Source organism: Ornithorhynchus anatinus, chromosome 1 (genome assembly GCF_004115215.2).
Source record: "Ornithorhynchus anatinus isolate Pmale09 chromosome 1, mOrnAna1.pri.v4, whole genome shotgun sequence".
Classification (NCBI taxonomy): Eukaryota; Metazoa; Chordata; class Mammalia; order Monotremata; family Ornithorhynchidae; genus Ornithorhynchus; species Ornithorhynchus anatinus.
Window position 1 is genome coordinate 38,955,014 of NC_041728.1, and position 18,184 is coordinate 38,973,197.

The 18,184-nt window shown below is 48.5% G+C and overlaps 1 protein-coding gene across 2 annotated transcripts in view; it reads right to left on the bottom strand.

Annotated features, from left to right (window-relative positions):
* Positions 1-291: 291 nt before the first annotated feature.
* Positions 292-18,184, bottom strand: part of NEK9 (NIMA related kinase 9) — a 48,916-nt gene continuing 31,023 nt past the window's right edge. The window contains exons 14-22 of one of the 2 annotated variants that reach the window (XM_029058860.2): positions 14,959-15,114; positions 13,815-13,923; positions 11,153-11,314; positions 9,350-9,520; positions 8,656-8,715; positions 6,524-6,723; positions 5,637-5,801; positions 3,658-3,867; positions 292-2,797 (exon numbers count right to left, since the gene is read on the bottom strand). In XM_029058860.2, the coding sequence (XP_028914693.1) occupies positions 2,675-2,797; positions 3,658-3,867; positions 5,637-5,801; positions 6,524-6,723; positions 8,656-8,715; positions 9,350-9,520; positions 11,153-11,314; positions 13,815-13,923; positions 14,959-15,114 (1,356 nt within the window). In that variant the 3' untranslated portion in view covers positions 292-2,674. The remainder of the gene's footprint in view (positions 2,798-3,657; positions 3,868-5,636; positions 5,802-6,523; positions 6,724-8,655; positions 8,716-9,349; positions 9,521-11,152; positions 11,315-13,814; positions 13,924-14,958; positions 15,115-18,184) is intronic. The other variant, XM_029058861.2, reaches the window with a different exon arrangement.

Genomic DNA, 18,184 nt, shown 5'->3' on the forward strand with positions numbered 1-18,184 from the left:
GGACGAGGCAAGGTGATTGAGTGCTTTCCTAGATTACAGTGCAAACCTTAGGTCAAGAAAAGCTAACCCTCAGTCAGCCCTGTTTTTCCTGAGGACCCTGAGCTCTTTGGAAGAAAGAAGCTCTACATAAATCCAAGGCATTATTACTTGGGATACACTATTAAGACCAGGAGCGTAGATACAGGTAACATCTTTTTCTCTGTAAAACGGTGTCAAAATAAGGAGCTGCAGGAAGACAGACTTTAGAGGGAGAAAGGATCTCTGCTCTCACACAGTGAACAACAATACAACCAGGAGTTTAAATGTTTATTTAACAGAAACGCCAAACCACTCCACCCAGACCCCTTCAAATAAACGAACAAACAAGAAGTATGGCTAATTCTTTGGCAAAAGTGTCAAAGCAGAGGGTTATCATTCCAAAGCAATCCTACTGGGAAAATTACAAAACACTAACTAGCACTGGAGGCAGGAGAGGAGGGGAAATAAAAAGCAGGACAAAATAAAAATGGGATTGGCTGCAAAAGACCATCCAAAGGCACTTATGCCTGTTCACACTTTCCTCTTCATCCAGCACTTGGCTGCCAAGTTTGAACAGATTTCTGATTGCATAGCGGGCTGATGCTTAGGTCATCAGCTTCTCCCAGGCACACTTTGGGTAAGTGCAAACTGTTTTAAGACATGCATCAGGGAGGGAAGCACAAGACATCCTCTTCCTGTTGCATCCAAGGGCTTGAGCTCTCAGCCAGATGCAAAGGAAGCCTGAGCTAGGCCGGGCTTCTCAACCGCAGCAGACAGGCTGCTGGAAGACAACGACCATTGTGATGGCTGCTGGGAAAACCATTTCGAGACCCAGCATGACTCCTAAACTCTTCCACGCTCACTTACTTCTCAGTCTCAGCAACGTGACCAATTCCTTCCTCGCCGTGGAGGGAGCAATACTCAGGTTTCCTATGTGGTCCCGACTTCCTGGGCCCACCCACGTGGCGCCTAGGAGAGCGAAAGGGACGGGGGCGGGCAAATCCGCCCCCAAATCAAATCTGCACTGACGCAGCTGACCAAATCCCATGGCGGGCAGCATCATTACCAGCACTGTTCTGAGCAGAGACCACGTACTTACCCATCTCATTCTAAACAAACCCCTCAGGCTACTTGAGATGTGAGGCAAGAGCCCCCTTGGCATCTCCCTCTCACCTACAACTCTTAAAAGAGAACTGGTCGCCTCCTAAATATAGCTTCTAGGTTCGGGCTGCCTTTGAGTTTCGGGGTGCAAAAATTGAGACTACGTGGGCCCTCGTCAGGACTGGCAGTCCGGATCCAAAGCCAGGTGAACAGCAGGATAGGGGAAGGCTTCTCTGGGTCCCGGGCTGTCGCTGGTTCATCTCCCTCCACTTGGCAAGCTTCACTCAGCCTAGGCTGCACTTCCGATGCCTCAGGGAGGGGCAGATTCAGCAATGGCCAGGGAAGAAAAGCTGTAGACTCGCTAGGCAGGACTTGGCTTTGTAAAACCCCAAAGGAAAATAAAATACTGACAAGACACACTGAGGCAGAGGGTGGTGTCGCTGGTGTCGGGCCTGAAAGAGAAGCAGCCATAGTAGCAGAGCCCGGGAAGGGCCTCCCTTTAGGAGGAAGTCTGGGGAGGCTCCAGGCATCCTCCAAGAAAACCCAATCTTGGACAGCCAGGGGAATCCGCATACCCAAATGCCAACTTTGCTTGGAGGTGCTAGAGGGACCGCCTCAGTCTTGAGGTCTTCCTCCCCAGCCGCCCCGGCTCAGCTCCTGAAACGGGAGACATCGCCTCAGAGAGCCCGGCCATCTTCTGATACTGTAAAGTCCCTTCCATCCCAACCAACGCCTGAATCTTTGTCCAAATGTCTCAGGGGTGCAACTGCCAATCAAGGAGGATCCCATCCTCCCTCCCCTACTCCACCAGAGGAGCCTCAACTGAATTCCGGAAGAACAGCACTCTAAGTCCCTTTTCTTCCCCTTCCCGTCCAGCACTCAGGGTGCCCTGAGGATTTTGGGCTTCAGACAGTAACTCCCAGGGTGACTCTCGAGAATCGTTTCCCTAGTCTCAGTGCTCCCGTCAACGGCCACAATGTCTGGTGATGGCAGAGTATCCTTCCCCGCTGTTTGGTTGGCTGGGGGAGGCCTGGAGCCCAGCCCCAGCCCCACCCCCCAGTTCCTGACAAGTTACTTCAGGCTTTCCACTTTCCCCTCCCACACCAAGAGGTAGAAGAGACCGCCGTGAAGTTCCCAAGGGCAGCTCCCAGGGAGTAGCAAAATCAAGCCACGGGGTACATTTGCCTCTGACGGTGGGATCGACAGTTGAGTTGCGGAGCCGCCGCTGCCATGGGGAAGGGGCTGCTGCAGAAAAATCCCGGGCCTCACAGTCGTTCCCCTCTCAAAACGACCATAAGAAAAAAAAACACGACGAGAAACGACGCCCCTTCCCCACCCCCCGCAACAAGTAAACCCCCCAAAACCAATACCCACTCCTAATCCTTCTCTGAAAGGAGTCGTTTCCCTCCAAACGTTCCCGGAGGCCTTTTGGAGCCTCCTGCCTTGCTCCCTTTCTGCCAGTGAACTGAAGCAACAAAGCCGCTCTCTGCGTTCAGTTAGCGTGCTGTGAAGTAGTATGGATCCCAAGTTATTGGAGGTGCACAAGCTCAAGAGACTAGAGGCCGGATCGCAAGGAGTCTGTTCCCAGGAGGCACCAGGAATCTGAATCCAAGTCGGGCTTTGTATCTGTTTCCATCTCTTCCTTTGCCGTCTGGGTTCTTCTGGAATGAGTCTCCAGCTGCCCAAACAAAAAAGAATTCACACGCATTCATACACAACAGTGCACATTCCTGATTATAATGGGCCTGACTCAGAGGCTTAGAAAACTTCATCCCCCCAGTAAAGACTTGCTGCTTCCATGCTGGGAAGGCATTAGAGGGTAGGCAGGAGCTGGACATCCAGACTCTGGGCACTACCAACACTCCCTCCCTGCTGTCTCAGTTTTACCACTGCCCCTTACAATGGCTCCACCACAACCCTTCATAAATACTGCCAAATGAGGATGGAGACAACAGCCCGATCCAACTGCCCGGACCCAGTTTCCGGGGGAGCCAGGGCAGAGACTGCCCCAGTCAGGTTGCCTTTTGGATAAGCCAATGAGAGGGCACATGAAGAGAGCTGACAGCTGGCCCAGAACCCTAAGAAACGACATAGCCTAGCGGATAGAGCAAGGGCCTGGGAGTCAGAAGGACCTAGGGTTGTAATCCCGGCTTTGCCATTTGTCTGCTGCATGAGGTTGGGCAAGTCACTTGACTTCTCTGGGCCTCAAGTTACCTCATCTGTAAAATGAGGATTAAGACTTTGAGCCCCATATGGGACAGGGACTGTGTCCAACTTGATTAGCTTGTATCTACCCCAGCGCTTAGAACAGTGCTTGACCCATAGTATACACTTAACGAATACCATTATTGTTGTTGTTGTTATTTCTCCTGCTGCGGTCGAAGAGACCAGTGCACGTGTCAGTCAGGGCCCTTTCCTCACCACCCTGGCAGGGAGGACCCTGGAAAGGATGAAACCTGAGCCGCCGATCCACCCACAGAGCAATCTGAGGGTGCCTCAGGTCCCTTCAAAGTTGTGTTTCTTAAGGGGGGTTTTCACCTGCTGCGTTCCTTCCATTCCCTTTTGAAGTCTCTGGAGCTGGGAACAGATTCGAAGGTTCTCCTCTTGCAGCAGCTGCTGTTCAGCCAAGCACTTCAACACCAGTCCCCTTAGCCGCTCCACTTCCACCTGCAGAGAGCTGCACACACAGGCTGCAGCTGGAGGCACTCCTTTCCCTACACACCCCGGAGCTGGGGTCAGCCGGGGGGGCTGCGGACACAAGAAACCCAGAGGCCAAACTGTTAAGGAAGCGGCTCCCATCACGCCCACTTGCGACAGCCCCCATCTAGTCATTAAATCGTATTTATCGAGCACTTGAGGTGTCCCCCAACTCTGTTGAACTGCACTCTCCCCAATGCTTAGTTCAGTGCCCTGCACACAATAAGTGCTCAATAAATACCACTGACTGACCGATTGACAGCTACCACCCCCCCCCCAGCGCTATGAAGGGAACCTAATCGTTCTAGGTAACAGCTAGGCTGTCAGACGTACCATTCTCACCAAAAGAAGAGCAACAGGCAGGCAATGGGGCACTATGACTTGCAAGTGGGGCGGGGAGCGGGTCAACCCGACTCTGCCAAAGAATCACCAGACAGCCAGGCAAAGGCTGTGCACAGACCCCCTCCAATTGCTAGAGCTTCAGGTCCTCGATGGCAAAGGGGAAAGGCAGGGCTACTGAGCTGAGAATATTACCCTGTCCGCTCGGGGGCTTTGTGGGGCTTCATTAAGGTTTTAAAACAGCATGGAGAGCAATTGGAGTGGAGACTCCTTTTGATCCAGCAAGTTGGGACAGACCCTTACAGTCGTGCACTGATGCACAGATTCCAGAGTCCAAACGGCCGCTGTGCAAGAAGCACGCAAGGTCAAACTGTCCACAGGATGTCACGGAGTTCAGCATGCCAACGTGTCCAGCTAAAGGGCTGCAAAGTCGCTCGGGCACTGTAACTCCCTTTATAATGTTATAAATGGAAACGTGGTGGGGGTCACTTGATAAAGATCAATATTTATATCAATTATCAGTATCACTCATAGCCTAGTGGATAGAGCATGGGCCTAGGAGTCAGAAGGACATGGGATCTAATCCTGGCTCCACCACTTGTCTGCTCTGTGACTTTGGACAAGTCATATCACTTCTCTGTGCCTTAGTTACTTCATCTGTAGAATGGAGATTAAGACTGAGAGGCCCTTGGGAGACAGGGATCATGTCCAACCTGATTTGCTTGTTCCACTCCAGCTAAGTTTTTCTGCTTTGCCAAACCTTCTCGCATCCATAATAAGTCCAAACTCTATCATAGCCAGCCAGTCTACTGATTTCCACTGTCCTCCTGTTGCTCCATAAAGCAGCCCTGCTTCTTTCATGAGTTGCAGAGTTTTCATCACACTTCATTTCTCTCGGGTGCTTAAAATCCCAATGACTACTTCTTCTCCCCAACATTCGTCCAAGTCCTGGCAGGTACTTAGTAATTGATGATGACAAAGAGACTCGTTTTGAAACCATTAAGTAAAGGAAGTAGCAAGCCCTGGCGGACACAGCACAAGCCTTGCCTGCTGGACGACTCTGGGCAGGAAAGTCACTTAACTTCTCTGTGCCTCAGTTCCCTCATCTGAAAAAATGTGGATTCGATACCTGTTTTCCCTCCTTCTCAGACTGTGATCCCTGTGTGGGGGAGACTGAGCTTGACCTGATAAATATGAACTTACCCCAGTGCTTAGCATAGTGCTTGATACATAGTAAAGCACTTAACAAATACCTTAATCACCACATCATCATATCTGATCAGTCCCTACACCACTGGGCTCATCAAGCAAGTCTAAATACACTATTCCACACTGGCCCTGAAAAATAACCAGAGGCTCCATAGAATCAGCCAGTATTGGTACAAGCGTCAGAGAAGTCACAGACCCAATGGGATTTGCGGAAATGTTGCCGTTGCTTGCCGCTGAACTTAAAGACTAAAACCCCAGATCCTAAATGTTACCCAGGCTTCCGTGGTAGGCTTGTTGCATTCTGCAGGAGCTTCTGAGGCTACTTTGAGGCCTTGCAACTCCTCGTAAGGGAGGGTTTCTTTCTCAGGCTCGGAAAAAGCAGCACTCAGGGGAGAAGGACTGTCAGGCATGGGGATGAACTCGGCATTTTCTAGCTCCTAGAAACAAAGAAAAGCATCAGCGTGTAACAGCTTCTTTTCACAAAGTCTTCCCTTCCTGACTACGGCTAACCCCACTGGCAACATGATAGTACTCTCTAGTGGTAGCTGTGGTTAGTGGCTTTCTTCTACCTCCCAGCCTTCTATCCTCCAAGTGGGTGGAAAATAGGTTCGTAACTGACAGCATTCTTGCAGGAAGGTTGCCAGGGTTGCTCATTCCTACAAGGGATCTCTGAGCACGAGTGAAACCTCACAACTTGATCACATGGCTGTAGTAAGGCAAGCTGCCTGGAGGACAGTCCTCTAGACTGTTCGCTCCTTCTGGGCATGGAACGTGTCTGCCAACTCTCCCAAGTGTTTAGTATAGTGCTCTGTATACAGTAGGTGCTCAGTAGATACCAATGACTGATGGAGGACGCAGGGTGAGTCAGCAGGTGTATGTAGCTCCTGCTCCCTCCTTTCGCTTCAAAGAGCACTTAAGATTAAAGTTCAGGGCAGGATAACTGTGGGTACAGATACCGGCCGGTGGGGGAAATGGGAGGAGGGAAAAACCTCTTTGATGGCAATCGAATCAGATAACGGGGTTGTGGCCAGAAATTCAACTGGAAGTGCCCAAGTTCGGAACATCTGGCTGAAGATGTTCCAAAGTTTCTGCCTTTCATTTTGCAGCAGGGGATCCTGACCTCACCCTGAGGAGCTCACTCTTCTCCCAAAGCCATTACCTTCCGCAGCCAGCCCGGGCAGGAGCTGCTACCCACGCTGCTGACCCCCATGGCCTCGGGGGGGCTCAACAAACCCCCAATGCCCCGGTCCGCCTCCATGGTACCCCGGAAGCCGCCGCTTGGGTCAGGGGTCTCGGACACCCGTTGGGTTTCCTCCTCTTCGCCACTACCATTGCCACCTTGAGTGGAGCTCTGTGCCCCTGACGCATAAGAGACAAGAGAAGTACAGAGTTTCAACTGGCCACAAGAACTGCCATGCCAAGGGACACATTTTCCCCTGCAAAATAAGTAGTGTGATGTCTGGGGCACACTGCTGTGGAAGGGGCAGGAAACTGGCCCGAACCATTGGCAGAGTACACATTTTGTCCGGTGCTAACATTTAAACGAGGTTCTAGCTCATTCGTGGTCTTCATAATGCTTATTATTCTCCACCCTTTTAAATCTCAAACCTACCTCACTGGCTTAATCTACTGAGCTAAAATTCAAGCTTGGCTTTGGCAACCTACCTGCTCCCTGACAATAGTTCATCTAACTAAACCCTATCTGACTGCTCATCTAACTCATCTTAACAGCTCCAATGAGCTAAGTTTTTCTCCTTTGCCAAACCTGCTCGCATCCATAATAAGTCCAAACTCTATCATAGCCAGCCAGCCTACTGATTTCCACTGTCCTCCCGTTGCTCCATAAAGCAGCCCTGCTTCTTTCCTGAGTTGCAGAGTTTTCATCACACTTCATTTCTCTCGGGGGCTTAAAATCCCAATGACCGCTTCATCTCCCCAACATTCGTCCAAGTCCTGACCCTTTCCCTACTTCTTCTTCTGTTTGCCTAGCATTCAGAAATGACCTCTCCTACCTCAATAAATCCTTTGATCTTCAAGTCCCTCTGAAATTTAACTCTCGCTCCTTTCCAGTAAGCATCCTGTTACTACTCAGTGCTTAGAACAGTGCTTGGCACATAGTAAGCACTTAACAAATACTATTATTATTATTACTATCATGGAGAGGGACCACTGTTTTTCACCTTAAGTCTATAACCTGTTTCAGCTAATATAACTTCCCCAAGATCCAGTTTTTCCATCCCCAAGTTTCCTATCTGAATATGAGGATAATACAACAAGCTGGTGACAGAGCAAGTGACCTAGGCAGAAAGGGAAATTTGGTCAGCAGTGAAAGACACACCTGAGGGATCCATTAACATGGAGTCACAGATGCCTTTAGCAACCAGAAGAATACCAACAAAACCAAAGTAAGATCTCTACTGCTTCCTTTCTTGAGGCCTGAGCCGTAAACAGAATTTTTATTTCTATCGAGTCTGTCCTGTCCACTAAGATCTGAGAGACCGCTAGGTCTGGTTATCACATCTTAAGGGGCTTCACTTGGTGGAACCAACTTAGAACCTTTTCCCTCACTGAATACTAAGAAGTGGAGATTGGAAGATAAAGCAGAGCAGATAACTGGATGACTTGGGCCTGATTTTCCCAGGGACCTTTAATGCCGAGCTGCCTTTTTATTAGAGATTTTGATTTTTTCCCCTAAGGAACTGCCCTGCAGGATGATCTTTCCAGGACGTGCCAGTGTGGAGGGGGAGAAGATAGATACAGGAGAGCCTGCAGCACTGGGGGATAAGAGAGTAGACTGAATCATGACTCTCATTTCTCCCCATCTTCAAATCCCTCCTAAAATCACTTCTCAACCATGCCACCTTCCCCAACTAAGCCATCCCTTCTGCATCACCCACACACTTGGCTCTGTACCCTTAAAGCACTTGATATTCACCTCACAACACTTATGATCTTCCACCACCCCATCTGTAATTTATTTCATGTCTATCTCCCCCTATAGACTGAAAGTTCCTTGTGGGCAGGCACCATGTCCACTAACTCTATTGAATTGTACTTTTCCAAGCCCTTAGTATAAGCCTCTGTTCCTAGTAAACGCTCAATAAATACCACAGATTGATTATGGCTAGGAGGCTCTTAACTTGGCTATGAAAACTACTCGAACAAACTATGACTCTTTCTCCTACAGATAGACACTTTCCACTTTCCTTCAGTATTTCCTGAGTCTGCCCCTCTTATTTCACCTCCCCATAATCACGAGAAGCACTGGCTGCCTAAAATTTGGTTACTCACCGGTTCCAATGGACAAGCCACTACTGTTGGAACGGATAGTCTTAGAGTTCAACACTTTCTCTGAGGAAAGAACAATTCTGTATTAGAGATGTGTGGGGGTAGGAGGGAAGGAAAGAAAGAGAGATGTCCCCTTCATCCAGAAACACTTCATTATGCTTTATGCGGAGTTGTGTACAAGAACCCAGTTCCTAGGCCCCCTTTAACTTTAGAAGGGCCCAGTGGGCCCAAACTAGTCCTTGTGGGTCTAAAGAGTTCCCCATACAATCCTTTTGAAAGGGAGGGAGAGGGAGAGAGAGAGAGTGAGAGAGAGAGTAAGTGAATGAATGAGTAGGTATATGTGTAAACAGGCAGAATACTTAGTGGTGACCTAGTTCTCTTAGGACAAGAGGAGAAACACTCCTGACCACCACCAAAACCTCCACTGATCATAAGAAAGGCAGGAAAAAACAGAGTTAAATTCCACAAATGGCTATCTCCTGTACAAGACTGTCAGCAACAGAAGCCCTTGGAATGTAAAATTACCACTCAGAAACAAAACTATGGAACTAAGTAGGCCCCAACGATTCTCCCTCTCCCCTGGGACATCCCTGAACTGGGACATTTGGCATTAGCACCTTGAGGGATGATTTCTCCCACTTTCACCTCCATTTCAGTCCCACCACCACCACCGACGTTATGCGCCTGCTCCATTTACCAACAATGAGAATGGTGTGCCAGCCTCGGCAAGACAGGTCCGGGACATGATGCAGGGATCCAAAAATAGGCCGAGGCCACGAGGTACAGATATCAGAGCCGTGAGGTTTCTCCGTAGGGGTCATTGCAAGGCGGCCGTTCCCTCCGTTTCCCCAAGCAAAAATGTGATTATCTGGGAAAAGAGTGGAGGAACCAAAAGTTGAACACCTCGCTGTCCTCTCCCTTCTAATCAAGCTTCCCGGACCTCACTCTACTAGCAACTGTGGTCTCCCGGTTTGCGCTAGTTATGGGATAGTCTCTTTTCCAGATAGTGCCATGTGCACAATAGAGACATAGTAAAGACTCCTGAGATCTCCAAGGAGGTCAATCAAACAGAAGCATCCAGATTTTCCATTTCCCCTACTGACCTCCGGTAACCCAAAGGATCCGATCTGATCCAAAAAGACCAGATCAGGAACAAGGAAGCATTACTGAATAGCTTTTGCCCGCTTTGGGGTTTCTGTTGCTCTTGGACTTTATCCCTCTTGGAACAGCTGTACAAAATTTTCCCTCCCACTTTTGCTGTCACTTCCCTGTGAAGAGTGTGAGTGAGGAAAAGGAGAGATGGGGAATCAACCACTGACACTTCAAACTCAATATACCTATATCTAACTGCTCATCTGGCCGCCAAACCCACTCCTCCTCCTCCTCCCTTTCCCATGTACGCTGATTGCACCAGCACCTTCCTCATCCCAGAAGCCTACAACCTCAGTGTTACCTGGGACTTTCTGCTATCTTTCAATTCTCATGTTCAATCTAGTTACAAGTTCACCCATTTTGTCTTGCACAGTGCCTGAAATGCCCCTTCCTCTCCAATATAACAGTGACCACCCGGTCCAAGGTCTGGTCATCTGGCAGCCAGACTCTCGCATCAGCCTCCATGCTGGTCTCCCTGCCAAGAGCCTCGAGCCTCTTCCCTCTTCCCTCTCCCATTTGGACTGCTATATGCTGCTGTGTGGAACACCTCCTTGGGGAGTTGCTCAGCACACCTCTCTCCATTGTTTTCCTGTGGCCCTCCGAATTCCTCACACTCAGCTGCAAAGTTCTCGACCAACTCGCCCCATCTCACATTTCTGCGCTCTTTATCCATTACTCTCCCTCTGGCTCTCTCTGCTCCTCTCAACCTCTCGCCTTCATCTTTTTACCTAAGCTATTCCTCTGGCCTGGAATTCCCTCCCTCAGCAAATCCAACAGATCATAGCACTCCCTACAACACCCTCCTAAAACAAAACTTCCCTGACTAGTTCACAGCACCCTAAGTGCTGCAATCTCCAGTACTTATTTATTCCCATCCTGAACACTTTTGCATATATGCTATTCACAGTTATTCCTGTTGATTATGCTGCTTGTAAACACATTCACTTCTGTCACGCCCATTCGCGTGTAAGCTCCCTGTGGGTGGGGAATGTGTCATTTTTTTGTTTTGAACTTCTGGAGTGCTTAGTACAGCGCACCAAACTCAGTGGGTGCTCGATATATGTTACCACTCCCTCTACGCTTCTTCTGAGTGCAAGAGCTTATTACGGAAAAGTTTCTCAGATGATCCCCTGCGCTTAGTCCCTCAGTCAACAAACCCTTCCTTCTTGGGACCTGCTCACTCAAGGAAAGTAGTTACAAAATCTTCTATTCAAGGAGATTACTGCCTCAAAATGCAGGAAGGATAAATGTGAAATGTGACCTCAAATAGCCACCCCCACTTCTCTCTCCAATAGCCAGCCCCAGAAGACTCTCGGAATGACGGGCACCCAACTCCCTTCAGACTTACCATCCGTAGCAGCTATGGTAAACTCATCACCACACGAAACCCTGATCACCTGCTTCCCACCAAGGGGCCCCCCCAGAAGATTGATTCCCAGGCGCTTCTTATAGTCCCCGACTCCTAGCTGCCCACACTTGTTGGAACCAAAGGTCAGCAGACGGCCCCGTTCTAAAAGGGAAGAAATGATAGCAGTTATCTGGAGCCTGGAAAAGGCAGGTTGAGGATGTCCTGTGGAAGCCGACAACAAAAATGCTGGGAGCAAAACTGAAAACATTGAGGCAATTGCTGGGAGGCCTAAAAGATAACCTCAAAAACTGCTCCCCAATCCTGACCTTGATCATTATCCTCTCTCGGCCCAATGCATCTTCTGTGTTGGACCCTCTCAAAATGCCCTGCTCGACTGTGGGTTCCAAGGCCTTAGCTAGAGGGATTATACTGTCTGGAAAGGGGTTACAGCTGGGCCAGGATTAGAAGGATACAAAGATATGGAGAGGACCAACCACGAGCAGGTGTCAGAAGCCCTCTGCCACTGCAAACTGGCAGCCTGCCATGCCAACACCAGAGGGCCCATGGACAAAAAGTCATCTCCTGATGCCCCAAGCCTTCCAACAACCGGGGTCTGCCTGAGCTGCCTCATTCTCCTGGTTTAACCTGACTTTGTCAGTTCCCTAAGGATAGCAGGAGAAAAATGCTATTCAAATAATGTCCTCTCCAAAAGTTTCCCTCCCCCTTGGGAGCCTGCTGTTGCTGCTTCCTCCTGCTACCTTCCTGTCCCTGTAACTCACCCCATAATTGATAGGGCTTTGAAGGTTTAGCTTCCGGTTTGCCAGAAGGAAAATTAGAGGATCCCGTTCTGGGTCCCAGAGCTTAGAGATCACAGAGATCTAGAAAGCAGACAAGATAGCTAGATGTTACTAAAAAACAGATGGTACCACGGGAGAAAGCAAAAGTTTTTTTTGTAACTGGAATGGCGAGGCACTTCAAACTGCCACTGCCATCACTCGAGGTTGTGGTGTTGTGTGGGGTGGGAGCGCTGCCTGGCCTCACGCCACAGTCCACTGAGCGCAGTGGAAACCCCATTGGTCCCAGCTCAGGGACTGCGTCCGGCCAATCCAAGAAGCACCATGACATAGTGGATAGAGCCCAGCCCTGGGAGCCAGAAGGACCAGCGTTCTAATCCCAGTTCCACCACTTCTCTGCTGTGGGACATTGTCACTTCACTTCTCTGTGCCTCAGTTACCTCATCTGTAAAATGGGGATAAACTCTGTGAGCCCCATGTAAGACATGGACTCTGTCCAACCTGATTAGCTTGTGTCTACCCCAGGTCTTAGAACTGTGCCTCGCACATAGTAAGCGCATAATAAATACCATTAAAAAAAAAACAAAAAACAAACCTCAAAGAAGCCAGAGCAGGAGGGTGGGGTGCCCGACCAGCCCAGCCCTGGGATGGCCCTAGTGACCACCGCGCCCGCCAGAGGAGCACGTGGTGCTGCTGGTGGTGACCTACTGCCTGCCTATATCCAGGCAGGTAAGGCCCCATACCACAACTTCTGGGTGGCACCACATTGGGATCTAGTCTGCTCTTTCGCACACATTACTATGAAAGCCCCCAAGCCGGTGAGGGGAGGTGCATGCATTGTTATTAGAGCCCCAAGCCAGTGAGGGTTGGCCCAAGCCATGACACTGCTGTGGATTCCCTCATCCAGACTTGCCAACTGTGGCTCTATGCCACCGATGGGGGGGAAGGGGAAGCATCCACTTTGAACCGAGAAGTAGCGGGGCCTACTGGAGAGAGCATAGGCCTGGGAGCCAGAGGACTTGGGTTTTAATCCTGTCTCCATCACTTGTCTGCTGTGGGACCTTGGACCTTCGCTTCTCTGGATCTCTGTTATCTCATCTGGAAAATGGGGATTAAAACTGACAGCTCTTTGTGGGACATGAGGTGTGTTCAACTTGATTATCATCTGTCTACCCCAGCATTCCATACAGTGCCTGGCATGTAGTAAGTGCTTACCATAAACACACATATAAAATAATTAATTTGTACTGAAGCAACTGCACTGGCACTTACTGTCTTACCAGTACGGCGTTCCAGACGCTTCTGGCCAACTGCCATCTCTGGACAGTAGCAAGAAGTAAAAAAGCCAGTGCAAATTTAACTGGTTTTCCCACGGTTCTCCCAGTTCATTCTTGGGGAGAAAAATGGAGTACCGGAGAGATCCCTGTGGGGGTTTAAGCCATCATTCATTCATTCATTCAATCGTATTTATTGAGCACTTACTAGGTGCAGAGCAGTGTACTAAGCACTTGGACAATTCGGCAACAAATAGAGACAATCCCTACCCAACAATGGGCTCACGGTGTAGAAGGCAACCCACTTGCTCAAAACTGTGCCTCCCCCAGGAAGTGTAGCAGAGCCCGGAACAATTACAGACATAGTTTAGTCAATCGCCAGAAAGGGCAGGTAAGCATTCTTCCCTTAGGGGTTTTATACATGGTGTGACAGGAGAAGGCATTTCCTACAACATGGAAAACATTGATTAAAATCCTACATGTGCATAGTACACGTAGGAGACTAAGAAAATACATTCCCTGCCGCCAAGAAGCATCTCAGGGTGGGAAGCCCTGGGCTAGGATCTGTGGTGCGGGATCTGGAGATTATCTCACCATCAATAGCTGCAGTATGAGTCTTGCCTGGGGCAATGGTACGGATCTTGTAAAAAGACAACTGCTTAGCCAGAGTTAGTGAGGTTGTGTAGGGAACTTCATGGTAAGCCTAGAAGAAAAGATAAAACACAACCAAAGATCCTAGGATGAGGGAACAGTCCAAAGAGGCTGGAAAAATGGATCTACGAAGGTCAAAACAACTGACATCATTTGGAGCAGGAAAGAGAAGGCGGGGTGGGTCGGGACTTAACAGTATTCGAGATGGGAAGGATAAAGGTAACCCGTTGGAAGGGGACAGTGAAAAGCTAACTATCCAAACCAGGGCTATCAAAATGACCAACTATCAGACCCGAAGCTCGTTGGGATGACTGAGGAAAGTGCAGATACTCAAGCAAAACTGGACATGAGCATGACCAAGCTTGGTCAACTATCCTCAGGTTCCTTCCAATTTTTGAAGCCATCCAGCCTCAGTCCTAAAATAATCCATCAACTTCTGCTATATTCTCTATCTCCAAAATACGTGCTGACATGGAGGCAAAAACCATTTCGGCAATAAAAAGTCCCTTGACACTCACGTGTTTTTCGTACTATTAGCTGTGGCGATGGTCTCTGGTTCCTGTGCTCAGCCCTTGGTGTTTGCTGCCTCTGCTCACAGAAACCTCAGCTCTGCCCCTCTGGCAGCCGGCTGGCCCTGCCCAACTAGGAAGCCCAGTGGAGTAGGCAGACGGGGTGGGAGGGTTATTGTAACGGACCAACATACAGATGGTTCCTGAGGTTTCACCTGATTAGAAAGGCTTTCTCTAACCAATCCCTTGTAATTGAGGGATGACTGTAAAGTAACCAACGTGAAAAATTTTTCAGATGCCCAAACAGGAAAATTTTCCAATTCCTCTCTCATTTTTAAACTCTTTCAAAAGTTTAGGGACTTTAAGACTCCCTCCTGCTCTTTCTCCCTCTTTCTCTTGTTCACGCTCAGTTCTTCCGGTTCCTTTATTTAGATAATCCACCAGTTTGTGACACTCCGCTGAGTCAAGCTGGACTTCACCTGGGCTTCTTCGCTGTCCTGTAGTTAACAATCTTTTCCCTTAGGAACACTGATGGGACCCCAGAGAAATTCTAACCGGACAGAAGGCACAGCACTCACTTCATGGTTGATGATTCCGGACATGCACTGATTCAGTCCCAGTTTGTTGAATTCGTTGAGTCCGCAGGCTAACACTTTGCCAGACTGAGTCAAAAGAAATGACCCATCACAACTGCACTGAACGGAGACAATTACCAAGGCCTTGGGAACATCCACCTAGGGAGAGGAATCAGAACAGAGTTCCAATTGCACACAAATTGATTCTGAGAACTAGTGAACAGATTTCCAACTCAGGGATAATAGACCTGGAACCCCAGGTATAAAGACTAAGATCAAATGGCTGCTCCATTCCTCTCGCTTTACCATGTCATCTAGTAACGGCTGCTTTTCCAGAAAAAGCGCAAGGGTCCCCATGCAGAGCTGCGAGGCCGGGATGAAGTGAGACAGAGGTAAATAAGTACCAAATAAATTGATAAATAAAGGTGGCAAATCTGAATAATGAGGTGGCTGGAGGGGATGGCTTCTTTGCTGGTTCCTCCTCCTTTTCTTAGGTTGTGAGGTCTCCTTTCCCGCCGCCCAACCCCAAGGGATAGGGAACATTCTTAATTCCCACTTGTGTATTCTCTCGCAGCACTTCGTACAGGGCTCAGCCCATGATAAGTGTTAAACAACTATTACTTCTCCTCCCTTCTTCACCCTTTAATTCTTCGACTCTCTATTTATCTTCATTCTCTCGGGGATCTCATCTCTTGGCTTCGGTGTTATTCTCGACTCTTTTCTCTCATTCAACCCAAATATTCAGTCATCAAATCCTGTTGGTTCGACCTTCACGCGTCGCTAAAATCTGCCCTTTCCTCTTCATCCAAAGTGTTACCATGCTGATCCAAGCACTTATCATGTCCTGCCTGGAGTACTGTATCAGTCTCCTTGCTGACCTCGTCACCTCCTGTCTCTCCCCTTCCAATCCTTACTTCACTCTCTCCGTCTGGATTGTTTTTCTAAAAAAGTTCAGTTCATATCTTCTCATTCCTCAAAAACCTCCAATGGTAGCCCGTCGACCTCTGCATCAAACAGAAACACCTTACCTATGGCTTTAAAGCACTCAGTCAGTTCACCACCTCCTATCTTACCTCATTGATTTCCTACTACAACCCAGCAGACATGCTTTGTTCCTTCAACACCAACCTATTCACACCTTGATCCCTTCTACCTCACCATCAACCCTTTGCCCACATCCTCCCTCTGAGCTGGAATTCCCTCCTTCTTCATAGATGAGAGTACCACTCTCTCCACCAGCTCGTTGTGGGAATGTGGGAAGGGAATGTGCCTCCCAAGTGCTTAGGACAGTGCCCTGCACACAGCTAGTGCTTAATAAATATGATTAGTTCCAAGCCGTATTAAAATCACATCTCCCCCAAGAAACCTTCCCCAATTTATCTGCAATTCCCCTACTTCCTCTCCCTTTTGTGTTGCCTATGCACTTGGCTCCCCCGATTAGACTGTAAGCCCGTCAAACGGCAGGGACTGTCTCTATCTGTTGCCGACTCGTTCATCCCAAGCGCTTAGTACAGTGCTCTGCACATAGTAAGCGCTCAATAAATACTATTGAATGAACTTGGCTCCATACCGTTTAAGCCCTTGATATTCATCCCATCCTCAACCTCACAGAACTTATGTACACATCCATAATTTAATGTCTACCCTGACCCCCAAAGCATGTCTGCCTTACTCTCCCAACCATTTAGTACAGTGTTCTACATACAGTCAGCACTTAATAAATACCAGTGACTCATTGATCTCTCAGCTATTATCACTAAGGGGAGGATGCCCATATCTACCAGTCCTGAACTGACCTTTTTTTATTTTTAAATGGAATTTGTTAAGCGCTTACTATGTGCCAGGCACTGTACTAATCACTGGATTAGATACAAGCTGATCAGGTTGAACACAGTCCCTGTCCCACACAGGGCTCAAAGTCTTAATCTCCATTTTAAAGATGAGGTAACTGAGGCACAGAAGTTAAGTGACTTGTCCAAGGTCACACAACAGAGAAGTGGCAGAGCCAGGATTAGAACCTAGTCCTTCTGACTTCCAGACCTGTGCTTTATCCATTAGGCCACGCTGCTTCTCATCTGACATACAAGTGTGTTTTCTCCTTCCTCCAGGACATCTCCACATGGATGACTCGCTGGCATCGTAAACTTAATATGGAAACACTGAACTCACCTTCCTTCCTAAGACTCCTCCTCTTCCTCCTCCCTTTCCCCTGAGAACCAATATCTCTGATTCTACTCTCTCTCTCATTTCCCACATTTAGTCTGTCTCTAGTTTATCCTAGTTTTTCTTCTACGACATTTATCTTTCTCAACCCCTCCTTAGGGATGCCACTCTGCTGGTGTAAGCCAACATCTCCTGGCTAGACTGCCGCAACAGCTTCCTTGCTGATCTCCCTGTCTCCAGGCACCCCACTTTAGGCTACCCCTAAGCTCAGCTGTTCAGATCATCTTTCCCATTCAGAACAAAACATGCCCCTCATCAAATACCTGCAGTGGCTACCCTACCCTACTTCCCTCTGTATCAAACCCAAACTCATAAACAATGTTTTAAGGCCCTTCACCAGCTGCTCCTTCTTACATTCCCATGCTTTTTTCCTGGAGTACCCCAGCTCATACTCTTTGCTCCTCCCAAGCTTATTTTATGTTACGCCTCAATCTCATGGCTCCTAATTCTGACCTTTTGCACGACTTTTCCCTTAGACGGCACTCCCTCCCGACTTAAATCCCCCAAACGACACACATCCCTCCCGCCTTCAGAGATCTCCTCAAATGCCCACTCTTCTGGAGGCATTCTCCACCATTAGCACTCATGTTTTTGATTCCACTGATCTGGGCATTTATTTACTATAAATTTTCTGCTTCCATTTTTGCCAGTTTTTATCTTTTGACCTTTGTACGCATGTTAACTCTGTCTGCAACTCTCCCCCACTAAACTGCAGACCCTCAAGGTCAAGGACCATGTCCCCTACTTTGACTGCATGCTCATGCTCCCAAGCTTCTACTACCAGTAATAATAATAATAATTATTATAGTACTTGTTAAGCGCTACATGCTAAGCACTGTTCTAAGCACTGGGATAGATAGATAGATAATCAGGATGTTCCTTGTGGGGCTTACACTTTAATCCGCATTTTACAGATGAGGTAACTGAGGGACAGAGCAGTTAAGTGACTTGCTTAAGGTCACACAGCAGACAAGTGGCAAAGCCGGAATTAGAACCCATGTCCTTT